This window comes from Callospermophilus lateralis, chromosome 8 (genome assembly GCF_048772815.1).
Source record: "Callospermophilus lateralis isolate mCalLat2 chromosome 8, mCalLat2.hap1, whole genome shotgun sequence".
In the NCBI taxonomy this organism is placed as follows: domain Eukaryota; kingdom Metazoa; phylum Chordata; class Mammalia; order Rodentia; family Sciuridae; genus Callospermophilus; species Callospermophilus lateralis.
This window is the reverse complement of record NC_135312.1, coordinates 2,460,072-2,482,077: the sequence shown is the minus strand read 5'-3', so window position 1 is coordinate 2,482,077 and position 22,006 is coordinate 2,460,072. Positions and strand designations below refer to the sequence as shown.

Sequence of the window (22,006 nt, the reverse complement as noted above, 5' to 3'; positions counted from 1 at the left end):
ATGTGGGGCTGGGGTTGTGGCTCAGTGGTAAGTACTTGCTTTGAACCTGTAAGACCCTGGGTTAGATCCTCAGCACCAAATAAAAATAAATAAGTGAAATAATGGTATTGTGTCCAACTACAACTAAAAAATAAATATTTTTTTAAAAAATGGTTAAGATGTGTATTTTAAGTTGTATTCATTTTACCAGAATTTTTAAAAAGGAACAAAGTGAAGGGCTGGGGATGTGGCTCAAGCGGTAGCGTGCTCGCCTGGCATGCATGCAGCCCAGGTTCGATCCTCAGCACCACATACAAACAAAGATGTTGTATCTGCCGAAAACTGAAAAATAAATATTGAAGAATTCTCTCTCTTTATCTCTCACTCTCTCTCTCTCTCTCATTCTTTCTTAAAAAAAAAAAAAAAAAGGAACAAAGTGAAAAGCAATGGTCACAGGAAAATTATTTTTAAAAAACAAGTAAAAGGAGCTGGGGATGTGGCTCAGTGGTAGGCTAGCATAAGCAAGGCCCTGAGTTCAATGCCCATTTTCAAAGTTGTTTTGTTTTTGTTTTTGTTTTGGGTACCAGGGATTGAACACAGGAGTGCTTAACCACTGAGCCACATCCCCAGCCCTCAAAGTTTTTCTAACAGATTATGAAGCCCTTTTACCAGGTTTTCAGCAAGAAAATAACAGGCATTATTTATTCCAAGGGAAGAGAATAGAAAGGTGAGCTTTTCATACATGCCCACCTAGGTTACAGAATTCAGAAATCACATGTCTCCTAATCAATCATTAGAAATCATTAGAAACAGGCCTAAAAATATTTACCATCTACAGCTCGTCAGAACAAGAGCCAGGACAGCAGAAAAACAACAAAAACAAGGAGAACCATAAAGGGCTACAAAAAAAAAAAGGTGCTGCTGGTTCACTACCAAGAAAGCTCAGCAGGGAAGTGCCTTCTGCCACCTGCCCACAGCCCCACCAACCCAGACAAGTGGGCACCAGCACTGCTGGAGCAGAGGCATAACCCCAGGGCAAAGGGGCAACAGCAAGTGCAGACAGTAAACCAGAGAACACACATGGGAAGTCTCCTGCTGCTCCAGGTACTACAACACATGTAAAAAATCAAACCAAAGATGATGTTTAAATGGTGTGTCATCAAGGGTGCAATTCAGTTATCCCAACAGCTACAATTCTTGTTCTTACAATTACAAAATGGAAACATCATTTATGATAGAATCTGGACATCCCTAACACCTAGCTAGAAATGCAGGGAAAGAGTCTTTATTTAAAATGGATTGCATAAAGACAACTGGGAACACAAAGAACATGCTAACCCATTAAGATTGAAAATAGTTTTTATTTCCTCTAGAAAGTTCAAAGTGTGATTACCTGAGAGACTGTGCCACTATGTTTTCACATATTGTCAGACAATGATTCACACGGTCTTTCTTGGTAGCTGAGAGTTCCTTCTTTCTAAAAATAAAAATAAAAAAAAAGGAAGTGAACATGTTGAATTATCCGCTTATTCATTCTATACCTCAGTCATCCAGTCAGCCAGTACTTCTTTACCATTATGACTTAGTCACTACTCTCTGTGCTGGAACCAGGTGGAATCAGGACAGAAAAGCACAGAGGAGCACAACCAAAGATTCCCAACCACACGGCTCTACCGAAAATCAGGTGATCTCTTGAAAGCAACTCATTCCCCTCATTTTAGAGAGAAGAAAAAAATGAAGTGCCAACAGTCACCTGCCCAAGATTGCATAGGGTAAGAAGTAACACAGCCAGGACTGATCTTCTGGCTTCAAATCTACCCTGCAGCAGCTCACCAATTCACCTTCAATTCACATTTTTTTCACTTGTCAACATCACTGAAACTGGAACGCATCTTATAACCAATGGCATGTCACAGTTTAATTAGCAGCTTTTTTTCTTTCTCAAGCAGAACAGAAGTCAGTAACATGGATCAAGGTGAAGGGACAGGCAACTCATTGAAACAATAATACTGCACCTACTCTATGTACCCAGATGCCTCCATTTCTCAAAATCACATTAACTGACTACAGTCAGCATACTATATTGCCCTCAATGAGGTGTGGCTAACCACTTCTATATCCCCAGCAGCCAGAAATAAGCCTCTTATTAAGACTCTCAGCAAGCAAAAGGAGATAAGCAGTCTGGTCAAGAAATAAAACTAATACCAGGAGTGGTGGTACACATCTGTAATCCCAGCAACTCAGGAGGCTGAGGGAGGAAGATCAAGTTCAAAGCCAGCCTCAGCAACTTGGCGTGGCCCTAAGCAACTTAGGGAGACCCTATTTAAAATATAAAGGTAGAAAGGACTATGGAGGTAGCTCAGTGGTAAAATGCCCCTGGGTTCAATTCCCAGTATCGAAAAACAAAGAGAGAAAGAAATCAGACATAGTGCTTCCTTCCCACTCAAACCTATGGCTTCAGATGTCTTCAAATATGACACTATCAACATATAGCAGAGGGAGAACCCAAAACAGGGTACTAACTGGAAGCAAATAAACCAGAGACACCCAAGTTTTGGGGGGAACTAATTTTAAAAGTTAAAAAAAAAAAAAAACCTAATTTATTAACACCTGTGATAATTTAATGCCTAATGTAATCGCCAGGCTCCTAAAAGTAGATAGGAAGGCAAAGACTATTAAAACTGCACAAATTCACTGAGGGAACACCCTCCAAAAGGCATTTCAGATTTGGCTGGGAGGAAACAGGCAAGGGAGATCCTCCAAAGAGTAAAAAACTGAAGTCAGGGGTCAAGAAGAACACAGAAAAGGACCAAGGCCTGAATGTTACTGCCAGGGCCTGGCATTACTATGAGCCAGGGAGCGAGTGCTTACCATTTATCTCTTTCCTAAAATGGACTTTTATGATGAGTTACACTGCAGACTGCTAATCGCCCTTGGAACTTCGTTTTCCCCTTATTAGATGTACAGCCCTAGTTAGAAACTGCCCTGACTGGCCTCCTAGCAGCTAGCTACAGGCAGGTGACTGTCCCTCAGACGAAATGGAAACAGAAGTAGACTTGGTGCCTGCCCTTCCATCTGCCTCCAGACAGAACGTGCCGGACACCCAGCTTTTGATTATGCAGATGACGATGAAAGCAACAGAACAGAAGGATCTTGGGTCCCAAGGTGACCATAAGCAGCCAGGCCCCCAGACTTCCCATCCTCACAAGTCCCTCACTTCAAAAGTGTGATGATGGAAATGACACAAACTGAGTGGTTCCACCGTGACAGATCAACAAATGCTACAGCCAAACGAGGAAAACCTATTTGGCCATGAAAAGGAACAAACCACCAATGGACACAAGGGCAAAGCACAATGCACTGTGTTTGGGGAAATAAGCTAGACTCCAAGATTGGTGATTCCATTTTTAGAACATTCTGGAAAAAACTACAAGGATGGAAAAGTATTCAATAATTTCCAGGGGCAAGAAATTGAGAAAAAGAGGCATGGATGTAGTAATTAATTACAAGACTTTGGGCTGGGGAGGTGGCTCAAGTGGTAGTGCACTCGCCTGGCATGCGTGCGGCCCGGGTTCGATCCTCAGCACCACATACAAAGATGTTGTGTCCACCGAAAACTAAATAATAAATATTAAAAATTCTTAAAAAAAATTACAAGGCTTTATGCATCTGTCAAAACTCACAGAACTGAACACGACAGAGAACTATTGTACTGTATTAAATTACACCTCAATTGAGAGAAAAAAAAACACTATGAGAATAAAAATGCTCTTTTCTTGAAACCACTGATTAAAGCCTCGTTACAGCAGCTTAGCTTTACCACAGCCTTCTAGAGAACTAGAGATCACTGACCATGTCAAGCACTCAGGAGCTAACTAACTCACCAGCCCTGTTATCCTTTGATTTCCAAAGTGAAAATCTGCCCAAGGCCTTAAAAGAAGTGCAATGTGCGCATACTTCAACATGGCATTCTGTTACACTGGTGCCTACGAGGACTTCACTGCATGGTGGTGATGAAAAGAAAGGTTGATGAACATGAACTCAGTAGGCCTAGCAACTTAATGGTAGTCAGAATAGCAATATTCACAGTCTGGAATTTTCAGCAGTGTTGAAGTCCAAGCAGAACCTTCATGACCATGGAGTCTCCACTTCCAGGCCAGAAAGGCAGGGAGCTGAAAGGTAGGATTCACAGCAAATCCATTCTCACTGGGTCCAACTTTCCCCATCCACAAATGAAAAGTTCAGCTAACAGCAGGATGGTCAACGGGGATTTTTTTTGATGGGCCTACTGTGATGAAAGGGTTGTAGCTGCCCAGAGCAGTAAACCTCAGCTGTCTTCAAGAAGACTATCATGCTAAATGACCGGGGAACAAGGCCTCCTAAAGGAGGTGATTCCCAAGGTCCCTTCAGCTATTACTAGAGTTTACAAGGCACACACTGAGGAAAGTAGCATGTCAATATGCCAACCATCTGTGTGGTTAAAAAAATCATTGTGGGGTCCAAAGTCTTATCACTCAGGAGAGTCATTAGAGTACTAGGAAAGCCCGAAAAAAAACCTTGCCAGGGACAATGGCACATGTAATTGCAGTTGCTTGGGAGGCTGAGACAGGAAAATCCCAAGTTCAAAGCCAGCCTCAACAACTCAGCAAGACAGAAGCAACTTAGTAAGACTCTGTGTCAAAATAAAAGGGGATAGGAATGTAGCTCAATGGTTAAGCACACCTGGGTTTAATCCCTGGTTACAGCCCCGCCCCCCCGAAAAAAAAAAAAAAAAACCCAGCTTCACACTAATTACCCATATGTCCAATGAAGAATTGGATGGGGGAGCTGGGACTGTGGCTCAGTGGTGGAGTGTTCGCCTAGAACAGGTGGGACCCGAGTTCGAGCCTCAGCACCACATAAAAATAAAAAAGGCATTGTGTTATGTCCATCTACACTAAAAAATAAACATTAAAAAAAAAAGAACTGGATAGGCCCATGGACTTTTTTTAATCAATCATAGAATGAATACAAATACAAGTTTACAAAAGTTTTCTTTCTCCTCATATATAAGATAAACCAAAAGAATACACATTCTATGGCCCTGAATACACTTCTAGCAATGAACAGTATGGACCTGCCACCAGGACTGACTTCAATAAGAATTACTTAGCCAAAGTCTATCAAACTATGACTGCAAAGAGAGAATACTATATCCCACCAATTAAATAGAACTTCATTATTCTGTTGTTTGGGTCCAGCTCCTCCCACAGCCCTTCTCAGGGCCTGCCAGCACCTCTGTGGTAGTACTCCTCTGACTTCCTCCCCAGGGAGGACAGATGCCTGAGCACAAAGGCCACTAGCATTCAGTGTAAAGCACACACTTCACAGGGCTCCACAAAGAGCCCATTGAGATATGGGAAACCAAATATTTTTCATAGAATGTTTAAGTACACAGTAGAATGGACTCAAAAAAATTTTAAATTAGTCTTATTGAATTTAGAAGACAAACAATAAAGATTCCTTTCTTTAAACTTGAGTTTCTAAAACCAAAAGATCAAAGAAAGTAGAAATTACTTTTTCTACCACTCTGGAAAAATACAGTCATTTTAATTCCACCTGCAAAAGAAATGAGCTGTGGTCAGCCTGCTCTAGTGTGCAGGGGAGCATCTGCACAGGTACACGTGCAGCACGTAGAGCAAGGACATCCTGCTTGCTGGAACATAATTTTTAAATTACCGAAGAACTAATTCCAAAAATATAAATTCAGGCCCTCTCATCTAAACTCCTATCTTTAGAATTATGTAATTTTAAGATCATGCTGGATTACCCAAGGAAGTTGGAAGCTTTTACTCTTTTGGTTACCTCACCATCAGTCCTCCCCAGACTTTTACACACACCCCAAGCTGCAAGCAGAACTGGGGTCTGGGAGCAGCATTACCTCAGGCCCAGGACTGATCACTCAGTCAGGGACCCAGGGAAACCGATCACTCAGCAGCCACTCTCCAGCTTCTGCCAAGTGCTATGCTCATGTGAGAGGGCCTGAACAATTAGGATGTTGTCAGAGGAGGTTTGTAAGAAGGAATGGGACATCAGCTCACTTGGAATTACATTTCATACTTTCTCAAGTAGTAATGGTTTAGAAAAGCATGCTCAGTTTATCACTGAACGCGGTTACACACACACACACACACACTCTCATATAAAAACATTTTGAGTATCTAAATTCAGTCTCTCCATCCTGCAGCTTTCTGAATGGCAAATGACTTGGACGTGACATCATCATTCATCAGACAGAAACAAAAAACCATCTATAGAAAATACTGAAAGATCAGTTATACTGTGTTAAAATTTCCTAAAATAAAAGATAGACTGTACAATCAGAGTATTGCTAGTAAAAGTATTCCTCCTTAAAATAGTAAAACAGTAAAAGTGTTCCTCCTTAAAATAAAAAGTGGCAAAGCATCCCTGGATTCAATTCCCAGTACCAAAAATAAAAATAATAGTACCAAAAGAAGTCTAAAGTGAATTCACTTACAAACAAGGGCTGAAGTTTGTAGTTAAATGTGAGCAAATTACATTGAACACACAACTAATTTTTTTCAAGGCTGGGAAATCACTACAAGACAGTAAAAAGAGAAGATACCTGGGAGAAGTAGGTGTCTACATGGAAAGATAAACAAAGGGCCTATCCCACATCAAACCCCAAAACCAGGTCCAGTGGACAGGGGATCTCAACAGAAAACGTGCATTAACAAGGCTTTTACACAACAGTCATGACCTTGAGGTTATGAAAAGTCAGTCAAACAGGATACAAACAGCATTGCCCATGCTGGGAAAATGTGATAAATTGGAATTCATTAAAATCAGGAATTGTTTCTCAAAAGCCACCACTGTATGAGTGAAAAGACAAGCTACTAGAATAGGAGGAGATAGGTTCATAGCAGTACCTAATAAAGCTTAACAATCCAAACATTCAACTGAAGATTAAAAAATAATTGGTGCATATTCAAACAATAGAATATTACATAGCAGCAAAAATGATAAAACTAGCCAGACACAGAGGCACACCGTGATAACCCCAGCAACCTGGAAAGCTGAGGCAGAATTGCAAATTCCAGGCCTGCCTCAGCAACTTAGTCTCAAAATAAAAAAATTAAAAGGCCTGAGCTAGAGATGTGGCTCAGTGATAGAATGTTCCTGGGTTCAATTAATGGTATTTAAAAAAAAAGTCAAAATACATATTAAATCTTTAAAATATAACATTAAACGATGGGCTATTGATGCAGCTCACTGGTAAAGCAATCGGCTGGTATGTGCAAGGCCCCGGGTTAATCCCCAGCGACCTCTCCACACAAACCAACAAACTGAGCACAACCAAACCAGATTGTTTAAAGATGTATGCTTGTGTGGTAAGACTAGACAGCAAAGCAAGTAATCACCATAAAATCAGAAAGGCAGCTAAGGGGGAAGATGAGGGAAAAAACACTGAAGGCAGAGTCCTCTAGGGTGCAGAAGACTAATGTTCTTCTCTGACTGGACAACAGTGACTAGTTTCACACGCTGTTCTGCAAGCACATTTTATAATACAAAGGAAAACAAGATTCTAAAGCGTGACACTGGTTAAGGAAGGAAAATAATAGAAAAAAATACTTATCTTGAAAAACAAAGTAGAGGGGCTGGGGATATGGCTCAAGCGGTAGTGCGCTCGCCTGGCATGCGTGCGGCCAGAGTTCAATCCTCAGCAGCACATACAAACAAAGATGTGTGTCCGCCAATAACTAAAAAATAAATATTAAAAAATTCTCTCTCTCTCTAAAAACAAACAAACAAACAAAAAAAAAACAAAGTAGAATGGATGAAGTGTTTTATGCTTAACAAAATACAGGTTATGGGGCTGGGGATGTGGCTCAAGCGGCAGCGCGCTCGCCTGGCATTGCGTGCGGCCCGGGTTCGATCCTCAGCACCACATACAAACAAAGATGTTGTGTCCGCCGAGAACTAAAATAAATAAATATTTAAAAAATTCTCTCTTTCTCTCATCTCTCTCTCTCTCTCTCTCATCTCTCTCTCTCTTTAAAAAAAAAAACAGGTTATACTTTTCAGTACCCATTTTATAACCACTATATCCTGAGAACTTAGTATGAGCTAGATACTCTGGACTTGTCAATTAAAACAAACACTCTGTCCTCATATAGCTCACATTCTAGGACAGGAGTCAGGCACGCAAAGAACTACCTGTGGGGTGATGCTAACAAAAAAACAAAGCTGGAGAAAGGGACCAGACAGTGACAGATCACCTGATCAGTCCTCAAGAAAAACCTCAGGCCATGTGCTCATCAACCCAGGTTTGTACAAATAGAAGGATAAACTAGTACACAAATATACACACTACCAGAGCAGCCGTGCTGCTGTAATTCAGGTTTTTATGGAGAAAACTGCAGATTATCGTGAAGCTGTAAGAAATCTAGCATATACTTAACTCAGCTTCCCCCAATGGTAACATTTTGCAAAAGTACAGCTTATCACAATCAGAATTATCAGCATTGACACACACCCACACACAGCTAAGTGCAGGGAGCCATCAGTAAAAAACACATGAGCATCTTCTCTTGACACAAAGCTTTTAGGTTTAACCTTGGGAACTGCCAGGCAATACATTGCCCAAGGCACATGACCTTCATTTTCCCTCCGCTAGGAAGATCTCTGCTAGGAAGATCTCTCCTGGTCGCTCCAGAGATGGGTGTAACCTGCTGGGAACTGGACAGCCCACCTTTAATCTTTTTTGGAGAACATTCTATGAAAAGCAGGCGGGGCTCTATTTTGCCATTAGTATAGAAGCTCGATCATTCTGATAGGCTAACCTGTCCAGCCCTGGCTTTTTGAAAATATTTTCTAAGTCCTTTGTTGTTTTATTTTTCCTAGCTTTTATTTCTCAGCTAGCCCATTCCACTGAGGAGAGCCAGGTGAGAGCTCAGGATAGTGAACATTTCCATCACAAGAACCCTGCTCTGCCCTTTTACTACCAATTCACCTCCTTCCTTCCCCCCTCCACATCTCCACATCATTACCCTGTCCCTAACCCCTGACAACCACCAATCCAGTCTCCATTCCTAAAATGATGTCATTTTTCAAATATTATATAAATGGAATCATATAATAAGTAAAAATGTGAGGATTGGCCTTTTCACCAGCACTATTTCCTTGAGATTCATCCAGACCACTGCAAGTATCAACAGCCGAGTTCCTCTTTACTGCCCAAGCAGTTTAAACAGTCGCCGTTGAAAGACTTCAAAGCTGACTACAGTTTGGGAATGTTACGACTAAACCTGCAAGGAATACTGGTATACGACTTTTTGTGTGAACCTGCGTTTTCATTTCTCCAGGATTAATACCCAGAGGTACAGCTGCAGGGTCACTGCAACAGAAATTGAAATGTTGGGTTGTATAAGAAACTGCCAAACCACTTTCCAGAGAAGCCATACTATTTTATATTCCCACGAACAGTAATGAAATAACCTAGTTCGCCACATTCTCACCAGCATTTGGTGTTGCTTTTTAAAAACATATATTACTTGTTTTTCCACACAAGCTTTTATTGGTGTACAAGGCCTTCCACATGAACAACCTTCTACTCTAGCCTCCCTCTCTAACCAAGTCTCCTATTTCTGCCCTTCATTTTGCCACTGGCCACCTCCGATCCCTGTGATACGGAAAACATTCCCACCTTCTATTCACTCTACCTGGACCTCTCTTCTTTCACATATCCAATGCTCACCCCACTTTCTGTGCCAGTGCTACCTCTCAGTGCAGCTCACCTTCAAATCCCGCCACCTCTCCTCTCAGTCCGCTATTGTTCTCCACAGTATCTGTCATTGCTGGTCTTGTTCCCTGGGCCCAGAACAGTGCCTGATACACCCTAGGCACTGTGTAAAAGGGATCCTTTCAGGTCACCCAGTCAGACTCCACTTAGGGCCTCATGACCAGTAGCTGGGAACACAATCTACTTCACAGCTACACAAAAGCTCAGCTCAATGGCTCTAGGACAAATGTCACATGGCCTCAGCTACACCAGGACACACTCTTCCCTTCCAAATGCAACAACAGAAGTGAGGCCCAGATGCAGCTCCTCAACTCTAATATGCATATAAATCACTCACAGAACTTGTTAAAATGCAGGCTCTGATTAGGTAGGTTCAAGGGTAGACAGAAATGCTGCATTCTTCAAAGCCCCCAAGAGACAGCACACATAGTCCTGAGATCACACCAGAACAGCAAGGATCTCTGATCTCAACACAGACTCTGGTCCTGAGCAACATTAAAAAGTTCCTTCTCACTGTCTGAATAGACTGAATGTCCTGAGGGTGAACCCACTCAGAGGCAGTTTACCAAATAGCTGACTCTCCTATAGGGGCTGGCAGTGATGGAGGTGGGGACTCTTAAGGTGCATAAAACACACCACTCGCACATTCTAAAAGCAGGAAAATGTGAAAGTTTGCCTAAAGTTGTCTTTTTAAAAAGAAATCCTACAAATCAATTAATAAGAACTACATACACTATATACACTGCTATGAAAAAAATAAAATATAGTGTTCTACAAACAAAAGCAAACACTTAAATGCTTGCCTATGCATTTAAAAATCTGGGAAGAAAAAAGAAAAAAAATCTGGGTAGAAAACAAATAACTGTTATCTTTTGGGAATAAGACTAGGAGAGTGAACTGGGGGAGATATTCTGCTTTCCATCTTCATGCTGCTTGAGGATGTTTTTATGGTATATATGTGTAGCTTCTATAATTTTTTAAACTAGTTAATAAAAGCAGCCAAAAAAGAAAAGCTTCCCCAAAGCAGTCCTTTCACTATTTTAATCTAGGAGTGGGCAAAATGCAGTTTGCCTGATTTTAGCCAATCCACATGCTAAGAAATGCTTTTACATTTTTAAATGGCTATGAAATTTTAAAAATATTGTCACACTGGGTGTGAGAACAAGTTTCTTGTTTTGTTGCAGCTCCAGAAAAATGTTGGCACCAGATATTAAGATTTTTTTAAGGATTAATAAAAACATAAGGACTAGTATTTTCTCACAGTACCTTGGAGGCTGAGAACAGAATGTCCACATACAGCCAGTCTCTGATGCAGACAGCATCTTTTTTTTTTTAGTTGTAGATGGACACAATACCTTTATTTTATTTTTATGTGGTGCTGAAGATCAAACCCAGTGTCCTCCACATACGAGGCAAGCACTCTACCACTGAGCCACAACCCCAGTCCCTGCAGACAGCATCTTGATAATGCAGGTGCCCACCACACCCACACGGCTGGGCTCACCTGAGCAGTGTCTCCTTCGTTCCTGCACGAAGCATACTATCCAGCTCACAGCCTAAGAGTTGGAGAAGCGGGAGGTGGAGACAGGAGTAAGGCAGGGCACTGCTGCCCAGAGCCCAGGGCTGCAGGTTGAATTTTCCTACCACCACCCAGAAATTCCTGCCAGTGAGTGGAACAAGGAGCCCTCTGGCAGGGACCAGCACAGTAATATCAGATTTCTTGGCATTCTGATTTAGAATTCACAATTTGTTTTCCCTAAGAAAGCATTGTTAAAATACTGGTTTATTTATACCATTAACACTACTTCCTTGTAAGTTAAGTTAGTGGGTTTCAGCTTAAAAAGCTAAGTATGGGGAGCCGGGCGCAGTGGAGCATGCCTGTAATCCCAGCAACTCTAAATAAAATACAAAAAAGGGCTGGGGATGTGGCCCAGTGGCTAAATGCCCCTGGGTTTAATCCCCAGTACCAAAAACAAAAACAAAAACACCTAAGCATCGGGCCAGGGTTGTAGCTCAGTGGTAGAACGCTTGCTTCACATGTGTGAAGCACTGGGTTGGATTCTCAGCAACACATATAAATAAATAAAGGTCCACTGAATGAATGAATGAATGAATGAATGAATGAATTTATTTATTTATTTAAACAAAACAAAACAAAAAAAAAGCTAAGCGTCATTTACATCCTTTTAGTAGGAACTCCCCCACCCCCTGGCCCCTGAATTCCAAATGTTCTCATAAATTACTTTGAACAGCAATCTGTCCAAGTTCTCAGGAGCTACACAGAACATATTTTCTGGCTCCACAGTTTACAGGGCAGCTGAAGGGGTAAGGTTTTTTGGTTGATAAGTCACATGCAGAGCTTGTGGGACAGCTCCTGCAGGCAGCTAGGACAGAGTGAGTGAGACCACATAAGACCTAACACTCACTCAAACCTGAAGGACACTGAGGATGTTCCTAGCACCTGGTGTGAGCTCCATAGGACACGCCACGGGGCCCTCTCCTGTTAACACACCCACCACAGGGAAGCAGGGAACCGAGGCTGCAGTGGACAGGGAGGGACCTCTGACAGATGAATCAACATGACTCATGCTAGCCCAGCATCTGCTGGCGTGAGAGCTGAGACTCTGCTGACAGACTACTGAACACCCTGGCCTCTTGTTTATAGTAGGGTCCAGAGGTTCTGCAAAGTTTCTAAAGGTGGCTGAAGCAGTGGACTTCTTTCTGGAAGATGTCAGAAAAAAAGTCCACAAGCATTTATGTGATGCTGGTACTTGAAGACAGCCTTTCAGATGTTACTGAAGAAACCAACCTAAAAGCCCAAGGTTCTCATGCATTCCCACCAACTACAGGAACAAAGACACAGGAAGGATCTGAAAAAGCCCCTTACTCAGGTGGGCGTGAACAGGTTTTAAGACCTCACCTACAGGAGAAGTGTGGTTTTAGAAGTGAGCTTCACACTATCAGTGAAGAACTGAGATCCAGACTGAAGGCTAATGAGAGGAAAAGAAGGCACAATCTACAAGCAAACAGGGCACATCAAGGACCAAGGCCAGTCCTACAAGAGAAAGGCAGAGTCCTATGTGAGATGTGGTCATGGTTTGAGATGCAGGAACTGGGCAACTTGGAGGACCAGGATAGGAAAACCTTCCACAGCACCAGACTGAGGACAACTCTTTGGTTCTTGTTGACTCCTGCTGAGGAAAAGTAGTCAAGACATTTCAAGAGAGCAGGACAACACACCGAGGCTAAACAAGGAGATGTTAGATTTGGTGGTCTCTCAGGAGCGGAAGCTGTCCTCATGACAGGTAATTGGCCCTGGGGTCAAGGGGGATGCTTAATGAGGACTCCCACTATTCCTGATGTCTCTGCTTTTGCCTCTTCTCCATCCTACAGCAAGACAGACTGGGTTTTCTTCAACTGTTCCTGGATGTCTAGTCAGCAGGAGATAGCTCACGGAAGAGCCCACTAAGCCTCCTGCCACACAGCACCATCTCCCTGCCCCTTCAGTGTCCTGCTCCATCAGAACAAATGAGCAGATACTAGGGGAGTCTTTTTTTTTTTGAAACCAGGGGCACTTAACCACTGAGCCACATCCCCAACGCTTTTTTTTTTTTTTTTAATTTTATTTAGAGACAGGGTCTCACTGTTGCTTGGGGCCTTGCTAAATTGCTGAGGCTGGCTTTGAACTCAAAATCCTCCTGCCTCAGCCTCCCAAGCCGCTAGTATTACAGGCATGCATCACCACACCTGGCAAGGGGAGTCCTCTTTATCCACATCCCCCAAACACAAGGTCCACTGAGAAGCCAGCTTCACACATAAGACAACCCTCCCCCACCCCTTTTTTTTGGGGGGGGTGCTAAAGAAAATAATAAACTTCCAATAGTCTGTATCTTGAGTTTCTGGTCTGGCTACAGGCAGAGCAGTAGCCTCTTAGTAGAAGGAGATGCTGGATTTGCCTCCCAGGGGGTTCAAGACCTTGTTGTGTAGGCAAGGCCTTGGCCCCAGCCTGGGCTGGTAGCTGACATCCATGGGCATGGGTTCAGTCGCCTTGGCGTGGTCTACTCCTCTCGAGCTGCCCTTCTCTTCCAATTCTTCTCAGAGAGAGGTGCTTGTTGCAGCTTTAGGGACTGGTTTTGGGTCTTCTCATTCACCCAAGAACACATGATCCTTGGGTTTGTTTGGATGTGCCAAAGGTGAAGTGGCAGTGACTAGGTAACCAAAAATGTCAGTGGTTTTCCCGCTAGGTGGGTTCAGATATTGTGGGATCTGCCTAGGAATCAATTCAAAGACACTCCTTCATTTCCTCCTGGGGGTTTGTCACCTTGGGTACATTCTGAGGTTCTTCAGTTGGTCCAAAAATATTCAACACCATACTACTGGGCCAGCTTGAAGGAACAGCTTCTTCCAGACTTCCAAAAAGATTGCTGGATTCTCCTTCTGAAGGCTTCCTGATCCTATAGGGCCCAGTGGCCAGCCTCAGCATCCATGCCCTGGAATATGTTGGCCACTGTCCTGCGCCTCAAGGCTTCATATTGTTAACTTCATCCCCTAAGTTGATCTACAGATTCAATACAATCAAATCAGAATCCCAGAGAGAGGGGGTGGGGCTGTAACTCAGTGGCAGAGCGCTCACCTCACACATGTGAGGGACAGGGTTCAATCCTCAGCACCATATAAACATAAATAAATAAAATAAAGGTGTTGTGTCCGTATACAACTAAAAAAATTTAAATAAGAAAAAGAATTCCAGATGGCTTCTTTGTAGAAATTGACAAAAGGATCCTATAATTCATCTGGAAATGCAATGGACCCAGAATAGCTATAAAAATCTTTAAAAAGAACAAAATTGGAGGACTCACATTTCACAAACTGAAACTGGTACAAACTTCAGTAATCAAGACTGTAGGGTACTGGCACAGGACAGACATATAGATAATGGAGTAAAATTGGGAGTCCAGAAATAAATCTATACATTTATGAGCAGTTAATTTTCAACAGGGTGCCAACATGATTCAATGGGGAAAGAATATTCTCTTCAACAAACAGTACTGAGACAATTGGATATCCACATACTAAAAAAAAAAAAAAAAAAAAAAAAAGTTGGACCTCTACCTTAACCACATTCAAAAATCAACTCAAAATGGATCAGACCTACAAGTAAGAGCTAAAACTCTAAAATTCTTAGAAGAAAACACAGGAATAAATCTTTGTGACTTTGGATTAAGCAATGGTTTCTTAGATAAAGCACCGAAAGCACAGCAACCAAAGATAAAATAAGAGAAGCTGGACTTCATCAAAATTTAGAACTTTGGTGCTTCAAAGGATACTGTAAGGGAGATAGATTTTACAAATCGCATGTCAGATAAGGGTCTAGTATCCAAATATATAAAGCACTGATGTAAATCAACAAGAAAAAATACAGATAACTCTAAACTAGAAAATAGAAGAGAATGAGGACAAGTGCTTTTAAGCTAATTTTAAGAAAGTCTGGATCCCTGGACTTACTGCTGAACTTCCTCAGACTTTTTTGTCTTATAATGAAATCTTACCTCTGCCCTGCTCAAGCTATTACAACGGGCTTCTGTCATTTGCAGCTGAAAGTAATCCTAACCAAATTAATACCAACTATAGCTGTGGTTTCTTTTATCACTTTTAATTTTTTTGTAATTGTAGATGGATAGCATGCCTTTATTTTGTTTCATTTTTGTGTGGTACTAAGAACCAAACCCATTGCATCACACATGCTAGGCAAGTGCTTTGCCACTGAGCTACAGCCTCAGCGCTTATAGCTGCATTTTGTTCTAATCAAGTCCTCTTGGTTCTACCATCAAAATCCAGTCACTTGCCCACTGCCCATCCCTTACATAATTCAACATTATTTCTCACCCAATGGATCACTGCAACAGCTTTCAGCTAGTTTCCTGTTTTCTGTCTGTGTTCCCCTTTACTCCACTGTCAAAGTGCATTTTAAAATGGCATTCAGGCCACTACTCTGATCTAATCCTCCAATGACTTCTCCCTCAAATAATGGAGAATGTCTACTTCACCACAAGAAAAGTGGTATTGATCTGGTACCATATGCCCTACATCCCTCGGACCTCACCTCCTACAAGAATCGCCCCCCGGGCTGGGGATGTGGCTCAAGCGGCAGCGCGCTCGCCTGGCATGCGTGGGGCCCAGGTTCGATCCTCAGTACCAATACAAATAACGATGTTGTGTTCGCCGATAACTAAAAAATAAATATTAAAATTCTCTCTCTCTCTCTCTCCCTCCCTCCCTCCCTCCCTCCCTCCCTCCCTAAAAAAAAAAAAAAGAAGAAGAAGAATCGCCCCCTAATTCAAGTCACCCAACAAAAATGACCTCCTTGCTTTTCATCTCACAGGGGGTGCTTTGGACATGTTCTCACTGCAGTGTGTATGGAAGGTCCCTCCAGACACCTGTGCATTAGATCCTTGACACTTTTCTGGGGTGTACTGAAAAGCCATGAAATTAGTGGACATTCCCTCAACACCCTATCTAAAACATCAAAACTGTATTAACTTAGATGTTTCCTAGTCCCTTCTCTGCTCTGCTGTTCCTCTTCACTTATTATTAACATGTTATACACTTTATCTCTCTTGCTGTCTCCATCCCTCCCTAGAATGAAAACTTCATTAGGGCATAGCTCTGTTCACTGCTGAGCCCTGCATTCATAACAGTGCCAGACACACAGAAATCAGTAAACATTTACTGATGAATAAATACAACTACCATCAGGGGAAAACTAGGCGGGAATCTGAAGAATGAGAATGTGTAAAAATCTAATGCCAATGCCTCACAATAACTCTTAGGGCTCTAGGAAGCATGCCAGACTTGCAGAGACTATGGCCAGCCCCACAGAGAAGTCTGCATCCTATATGCTGAGCAAAAAGCAGGCACTTAGATACTCTGAATGTGGCTGTAACACTATAGTTTCCTACAACAGAACAAAAACCATAAAAATATAACAGATACTTTCCACCTTGCTTTGGCCAGTCTCACTTTAGGAAAGGACTTCAGCTAAAGCACATGAACAGGTATGCCAAAATCTAAACTTACAGCAGTGAGTTTATTCCTCAAGATTGATGAATATCTGCTTTCTCAACAGCAAAGTAAACAGAAATATGATATGGATGGATTTTATTTTAAAGAACTATAATTAAGCTTAATGCAGTTGATTTCAGAGCATGCTAAGAACCTTTAAAAATTACTATGCTAAACTGCTTTTGTTTTCAAATAATTTAAAATCTATTGTAATAAATGCACATATTGTATCCAGAAGGATACATAAGAAATATACCACAGTGCTTGATCCTGGGGACAGAGCTAGGCATGCAGGAGAAAGGCATGGAACTGAGTTATGTTAATGTATCACTTATGCAAAAATAATAGATTAAAAATCTGTTTAAAGCAGCCTCACAGCAGTAAGGTCTTTCTTACCACCCAGAGCCTGCTTAGTGTTTACACAAGATACATGCAACGTGTGAAGTTCCATGACTCCTACCATACACAGAGGCACTACAATAAGACTTTATAATGACAAGAAACTAATTGTGCAGAAATACATCAAATTGATTTTTTAAAATTCCTCTAAGTACCCAAACAGATTTTTCCCCTTTTAGAAGAAAAATTTATTCCAAAAAACAAAACCAACATTACTCTCCAAATCCTCATTTTCTAATTAAACTCTCAGGACAGGGCAAGGACTCCGTCAGAAATATAAAGAACAAGAAATATTACTAAAACGAATGATTCTTAATGGAGTGAGATTCTTTAAGGTGCTGCTTCCTTATTGCCATCCATATTGTACAAATCTCGATCAGAAATAAAACGCTCAGAGGTCGGAGAAAGGCCTAAACTGCAGCAAGGAACAGGCCCAACGTTCAGCATTCAGATTTCCAGGGGAAGACCTATGGTTTCGTTAGATATCATTAATGGTCTTTTTCTGTTCCAAAAATTCTCCCCAAAATGAGCAGCAGAGACCCCCCTGGCTTCCAAAGAGTAATGGATGTCAGCAATGAAGCAAACAGGAGCTCTTTTACCGGCACACCTGAGATGTTCCTGGAGCCTGCAGATGCCCCATGTTCTAGCAAGCTCAATGCAATATAGCTGAAATGTAAAACTCATTCATCCCCCCACAAAAACTGCACCCCACTAAGTGTCGGCTTAATTTTTAACAGAAAATATGAAATACCCTTCAGTCAACTTTTCCTAAAATGCCAATCAATTTTATTAATTCTGTAAGTAGTTCAGCACCTACTTGGGAATCACGACTCGTGCAAAATGCCTGCAGAACAACTTGAGCTTAAGTGAGTCTCTCCGGTGATGTTCTAAAACCCTGTTATTCCACTGCCATCAAAAACTAAACGGAACGCCTCGTGTAGGGAGCGCCTCAAGTCACAGGCTGTCTGAAGTGCCACTTGCAAAGGGAACCTCCCATTGGACGCATCCTCGCTCCCCCGCCCCCCGCTCCGCGGAGCAGACCGACAGGCATGATGTCACCCACTATCCCGCAGCTCGCGCCCCGGCCCGCTCCTGGCGAGCTGCGCCCCGAGCGGGAGCGGCCGCGGCCCCCGGCGCCGCCCCACCACAGTCACGGTTCCTCGCCAGCCAAGAGAAGCAAGTTCGCTCCCTAACAATCCACTCGCAGGGGAGGGTGAGAGGGCCGGGGCGACGCCCATCGGCGAGTTGGGGACAGGCCTCCCGGCGGAGGGCACCCAAGCGAGGGCGGGCGACCCTCCGTGGGGCTGCGCGGTCGCCGTCGCCCGCGCGCAGGCTCAGGTCGCGGGGGCCGCCCGGACTCACGGTCGGGGCAGCGGCTCCTCGGCCACAGCCGGGCCGGGCGGCGGCGGCGGGGGCGGCTGCAACTGCGGCGGCGGCGGCTGAGGAGGCGGCGGCGGCGGCGGTTGCTGCTGCTGCTGCTGCTGCTGCTGCTGAAAGGACTTGAGGGACTCGAAGGCCTTCATCAGCTTTTCCAGGGTCGCCATGACAGCCTCCCGCTTCGCGGGGCAGCCCCCGGAGGCCTCGGGCCGGCTCGCGCAACGCGGCGCAGCTCAACAGAGGAGCAATGAATGGGGCTCGGCGCCGCAGGGAGAAGTGGAACCCCAGCGCCCGGCCATCTTGGGCCAGTCCCGGCAGCCCCCGCAGCGCCCTGCGTCTCGCAACGCGGCGCCGGCGGGGGAGGGGCCACGCAGGGCCCGCGGGATTGACAGCCTGAGGCGGGGACCTCCGCCAATGGCTGGCTGGTGCGCTGGCCCACCCCCGCCTCCACACGGTCGCCCTTAGTAGCCACCGCCCCTCAAAGATCGCGGCGCCGCTCCTCAGCGAAGACGCAGGACTCGGCGGGAAGGGGCGGGGCGAGTGCTAGGCTTGTCTGCGGGGCGGGGCCGGTTGTGGGCGTGGTGGCGGGGCGGGGCGAGGAGGTGGGCAGGGCGCGGCGAAAGCGGGGTGGTTTCTCCTGGAGGAAAGGCCCTGGGGAGGGGCACGCGCGCGGAGAAGGCACCACGCGACTCCCGGACTCTCCGCCAGAGCCAGCTGGGGGCTCCTGGACAGGAGGAGGGAGGCAGTGAGTGGCCCCTGCGCAGGACTCGGGGCTCCGTGTGGTCCCGGGCCTCCAGAGGGACTGGTCTGGGACAGGCACAGATGAGCCATGGCTGCTGCCCGAAGAGGCTGCACTTAGTGCAGAGAGAAGCAGCTTTAATCATAGAGACACCCCACAGGAAGAACTCTCCAGCCCAGGGGTGTCCCCTCTGTCTGAGAGCAACTCTGCCCCGGACGTTGGGCAGGACTCCAAGGCACTCCTTGTGCCCAGGCGTGTAGGCAGGCGCTGGGCAGGTCCTAGTTTCCAGGATCCTCCCTGCCTGATGGGAAGGTGGGAGAACAAGCAGAGGGGCACCAAGGGTGGGGGGCACCAATGGGGAGTTCCTGCAGTTTGTGCAGCAGGGAGTGGGGTTGGCCTCAGGGAGAGCATTCTGGGCAGTGATGAGCGGCTACAGCCCACTCAGAACACATCTGCAACTCAGAGTCCTTGTTGGGTGTCCACAGTTTACACCTCCACCTGCTCTCAGATCCTGTCAGCTGTTCCAAAGTGATCAGGTAAAGGGAAATAGCATTGTTCCCAAAGGGATAGCAGCAGCCCTCTCTTCCCAGGAAGAACTGCAGAGAACCGTGTTTAGGCCTCAGTTCCCAGTTGTTAAGGTCTTTGTCCACTGTGTGGGCATGCCAGCTCCCATAGAGGCAGGCCATGCCAGCAGGGCTCTAGGTTCTTAGTTGCTGCCCTAGGCAGATTTGTACTATGGATCTTGAGCCCCACCTCCTGGAACCAAAACCCTGTGAACCCCAAGAGCTGCCAAATTAGAGAGGTCCCTGTGGCCTGAACCAAGAGTCAGGGAGAACTGAGGCTCTCAGCCTAATGACCCAAGGGGAACAGTCCTGCCACAACCAGTTGCTGGAAGGGAACCTCTCCCAGTCCTGCTTTTAACTGAGAGGCAGCTGCTACTTGAGCCAACCTAATCAGACGTGGGGGAAGAGAGGACCCAGTTAATCTATGCCCAGATTCCTGACCTACAGAAACAGGTCCAACTGTGAGTTGGAAAGCCACTACATTTTGGGATGACTTACAATGCAGCCTTGGATAGGGCATTGGTTTGCTTGGGCTGCTGTAACAAAGTACCACAGACTGGGGTTTAAATAGTAGAAATTTATAAATTTCTGTTTTATAAAGTTCAGTTTTAAGGCTCACAGAAAATTTTGGAATCATCCAAAAAGAGAAAAGATTAACACAGTGAACAATTAGACCTGGTCTCTCCAAAGTCTTAAAAATGGGCACAGTGCCTGAAAGCAAAGACACTTCAGTAATTTATCCTAGAAGAACAACCAGGAATATGGAATTTTTAAAAAAGAATCATTTGTTACAGCAACATCAGAACAAAAAAAATACAAATGGCAGATTATTAAATGAATCATCATACAGTCATATGACAGAAAACCCATGGCAGAAGCCCACGTAGAAGTGCATCTGTGACCCAGCAAAGTTTACAGAGCATTGGCAGATTACTGTGTGTATCATGACACACACCCCTTTATCCAGAAAACACACATACACATAGTAAGAGACTAGGTATCTAGTCACCAAGATGTCTACAGTGACTCTCTGTCTGCACAGAGGAACTAAGGGTGATCTATATCTGAATCTTTGTGCTTTTCTGTGTTTTCCAAATTTTCAGCAGTGAAATAGCAGTACTATTCAGAGGAAAAATATATAGCTGGATGGGCAGCTAAAAATGAAACTCTACAGCAGACTTGTGACTGATCAAAGAGAGGAAGTAGTGAAGCAGCCCAACTCTCACCAGCTGGGGACGGGGAAGGCAGTCCTGAGTCCAAGGCCAGGTGGAAGCATAGGCCAGGCAAAGCTGGAAAAGAAAGGAAACATGAAGGAGACCCAGCAGCTACTGAGAGTGGAGAGGTTGCCTGGCTGGCCCTGGCCCTGGCCCTGCCCCCACAAGAGGTGGGAGCAGGAGCAGAGGTGAAGGTGTAGTACCCGGGTCAGGAGCGGAGCAAGAGGAGCCCCTGCCCAGATGCAGGCACACAGCAAGCGTGGGCATGGTCTCGCTTTGCTGCTGTCCCTCCAGTGACTAGGCTGCAGTGTGACTTTGTACTATATTAACTGGCCTGACTGGTGTGTTTGGGTTTCAGTCTCCCATTTGTTCTCTGCACTTCCCATCAGTCCTTTGTCGCCTTTTCTGTCTTGTCTATTTGGGGATGGTGAAAGTCTCATTCTACTTTTGAACCTCCACTTGTTTGAAAGCTATGCACTGTCTTCTTTCAGTGTACACCCTAGAAATTACAGCATCAGTCCTCTGGGTATCAAGATCTGGTAATGGCCAACACTTGAGCCTTTCCTCCCTAGTATAGAAAACTTCACAATAGTAAATACAACTTCCCTCTCCTCTCAGTTTAGAGGGTATTATTGGCATGCGTTTTAGTTAAATGCAGATATACACACACATATTAAAAAAGACATCAATACAGTAATTGCTGAATAGTTAGCATTTATTTAAATCGACCCACATATTTATGACTTTTTTTTACTCTTCTTTTGTATATCTATAATCTTCCATTGAGATAATTTTCTTCTGCCTGGAATACATGCTTTAGAATTTATCTGACAGTGGATCTTGTATTGCCAAAATTCTTCAGTTTTAGTTT

General features: G+C 44.2%; 1 protein-coding gene and 1 pseudogene across 1 annotated transcript in view; both read right to left on the bottom strand.

Moving 5' to 3' along the window:
* Nucleotides 1–18,923, bottom strand: part of Htt (huntingtin) — a 142,901-nt gene extending 123,978 nt beyond the window's left edge. The window contains exons 1-2 of the mRNA XM_076865159.1: nucleotides 18,605–18,923; nucleotides 1,373–1,456 (exon numbers count right to left, since the gene is read on the bottom strand). Coding sequence (XP_076721274.1) covers nucleotides 1,373–1,456; nucleotides 18,605–18,786 — 266 coding nt within the window. The 5' untranslated portion in view covers nucleotides 18,787–18,923. The remainder of the gene's footprint in view (nucleotides 1–1,372; nucleotides 1,457–18,604) is intronic.
* Nucleotides 13,712–17,882, bottom strand: LOC143406365 (jupiter microtubule associated homolog 2 pseudogene; annotated as a pseudogene).
* Nucleotides 18,924–22,006: the final 3,083 nt, after the last annotated feature.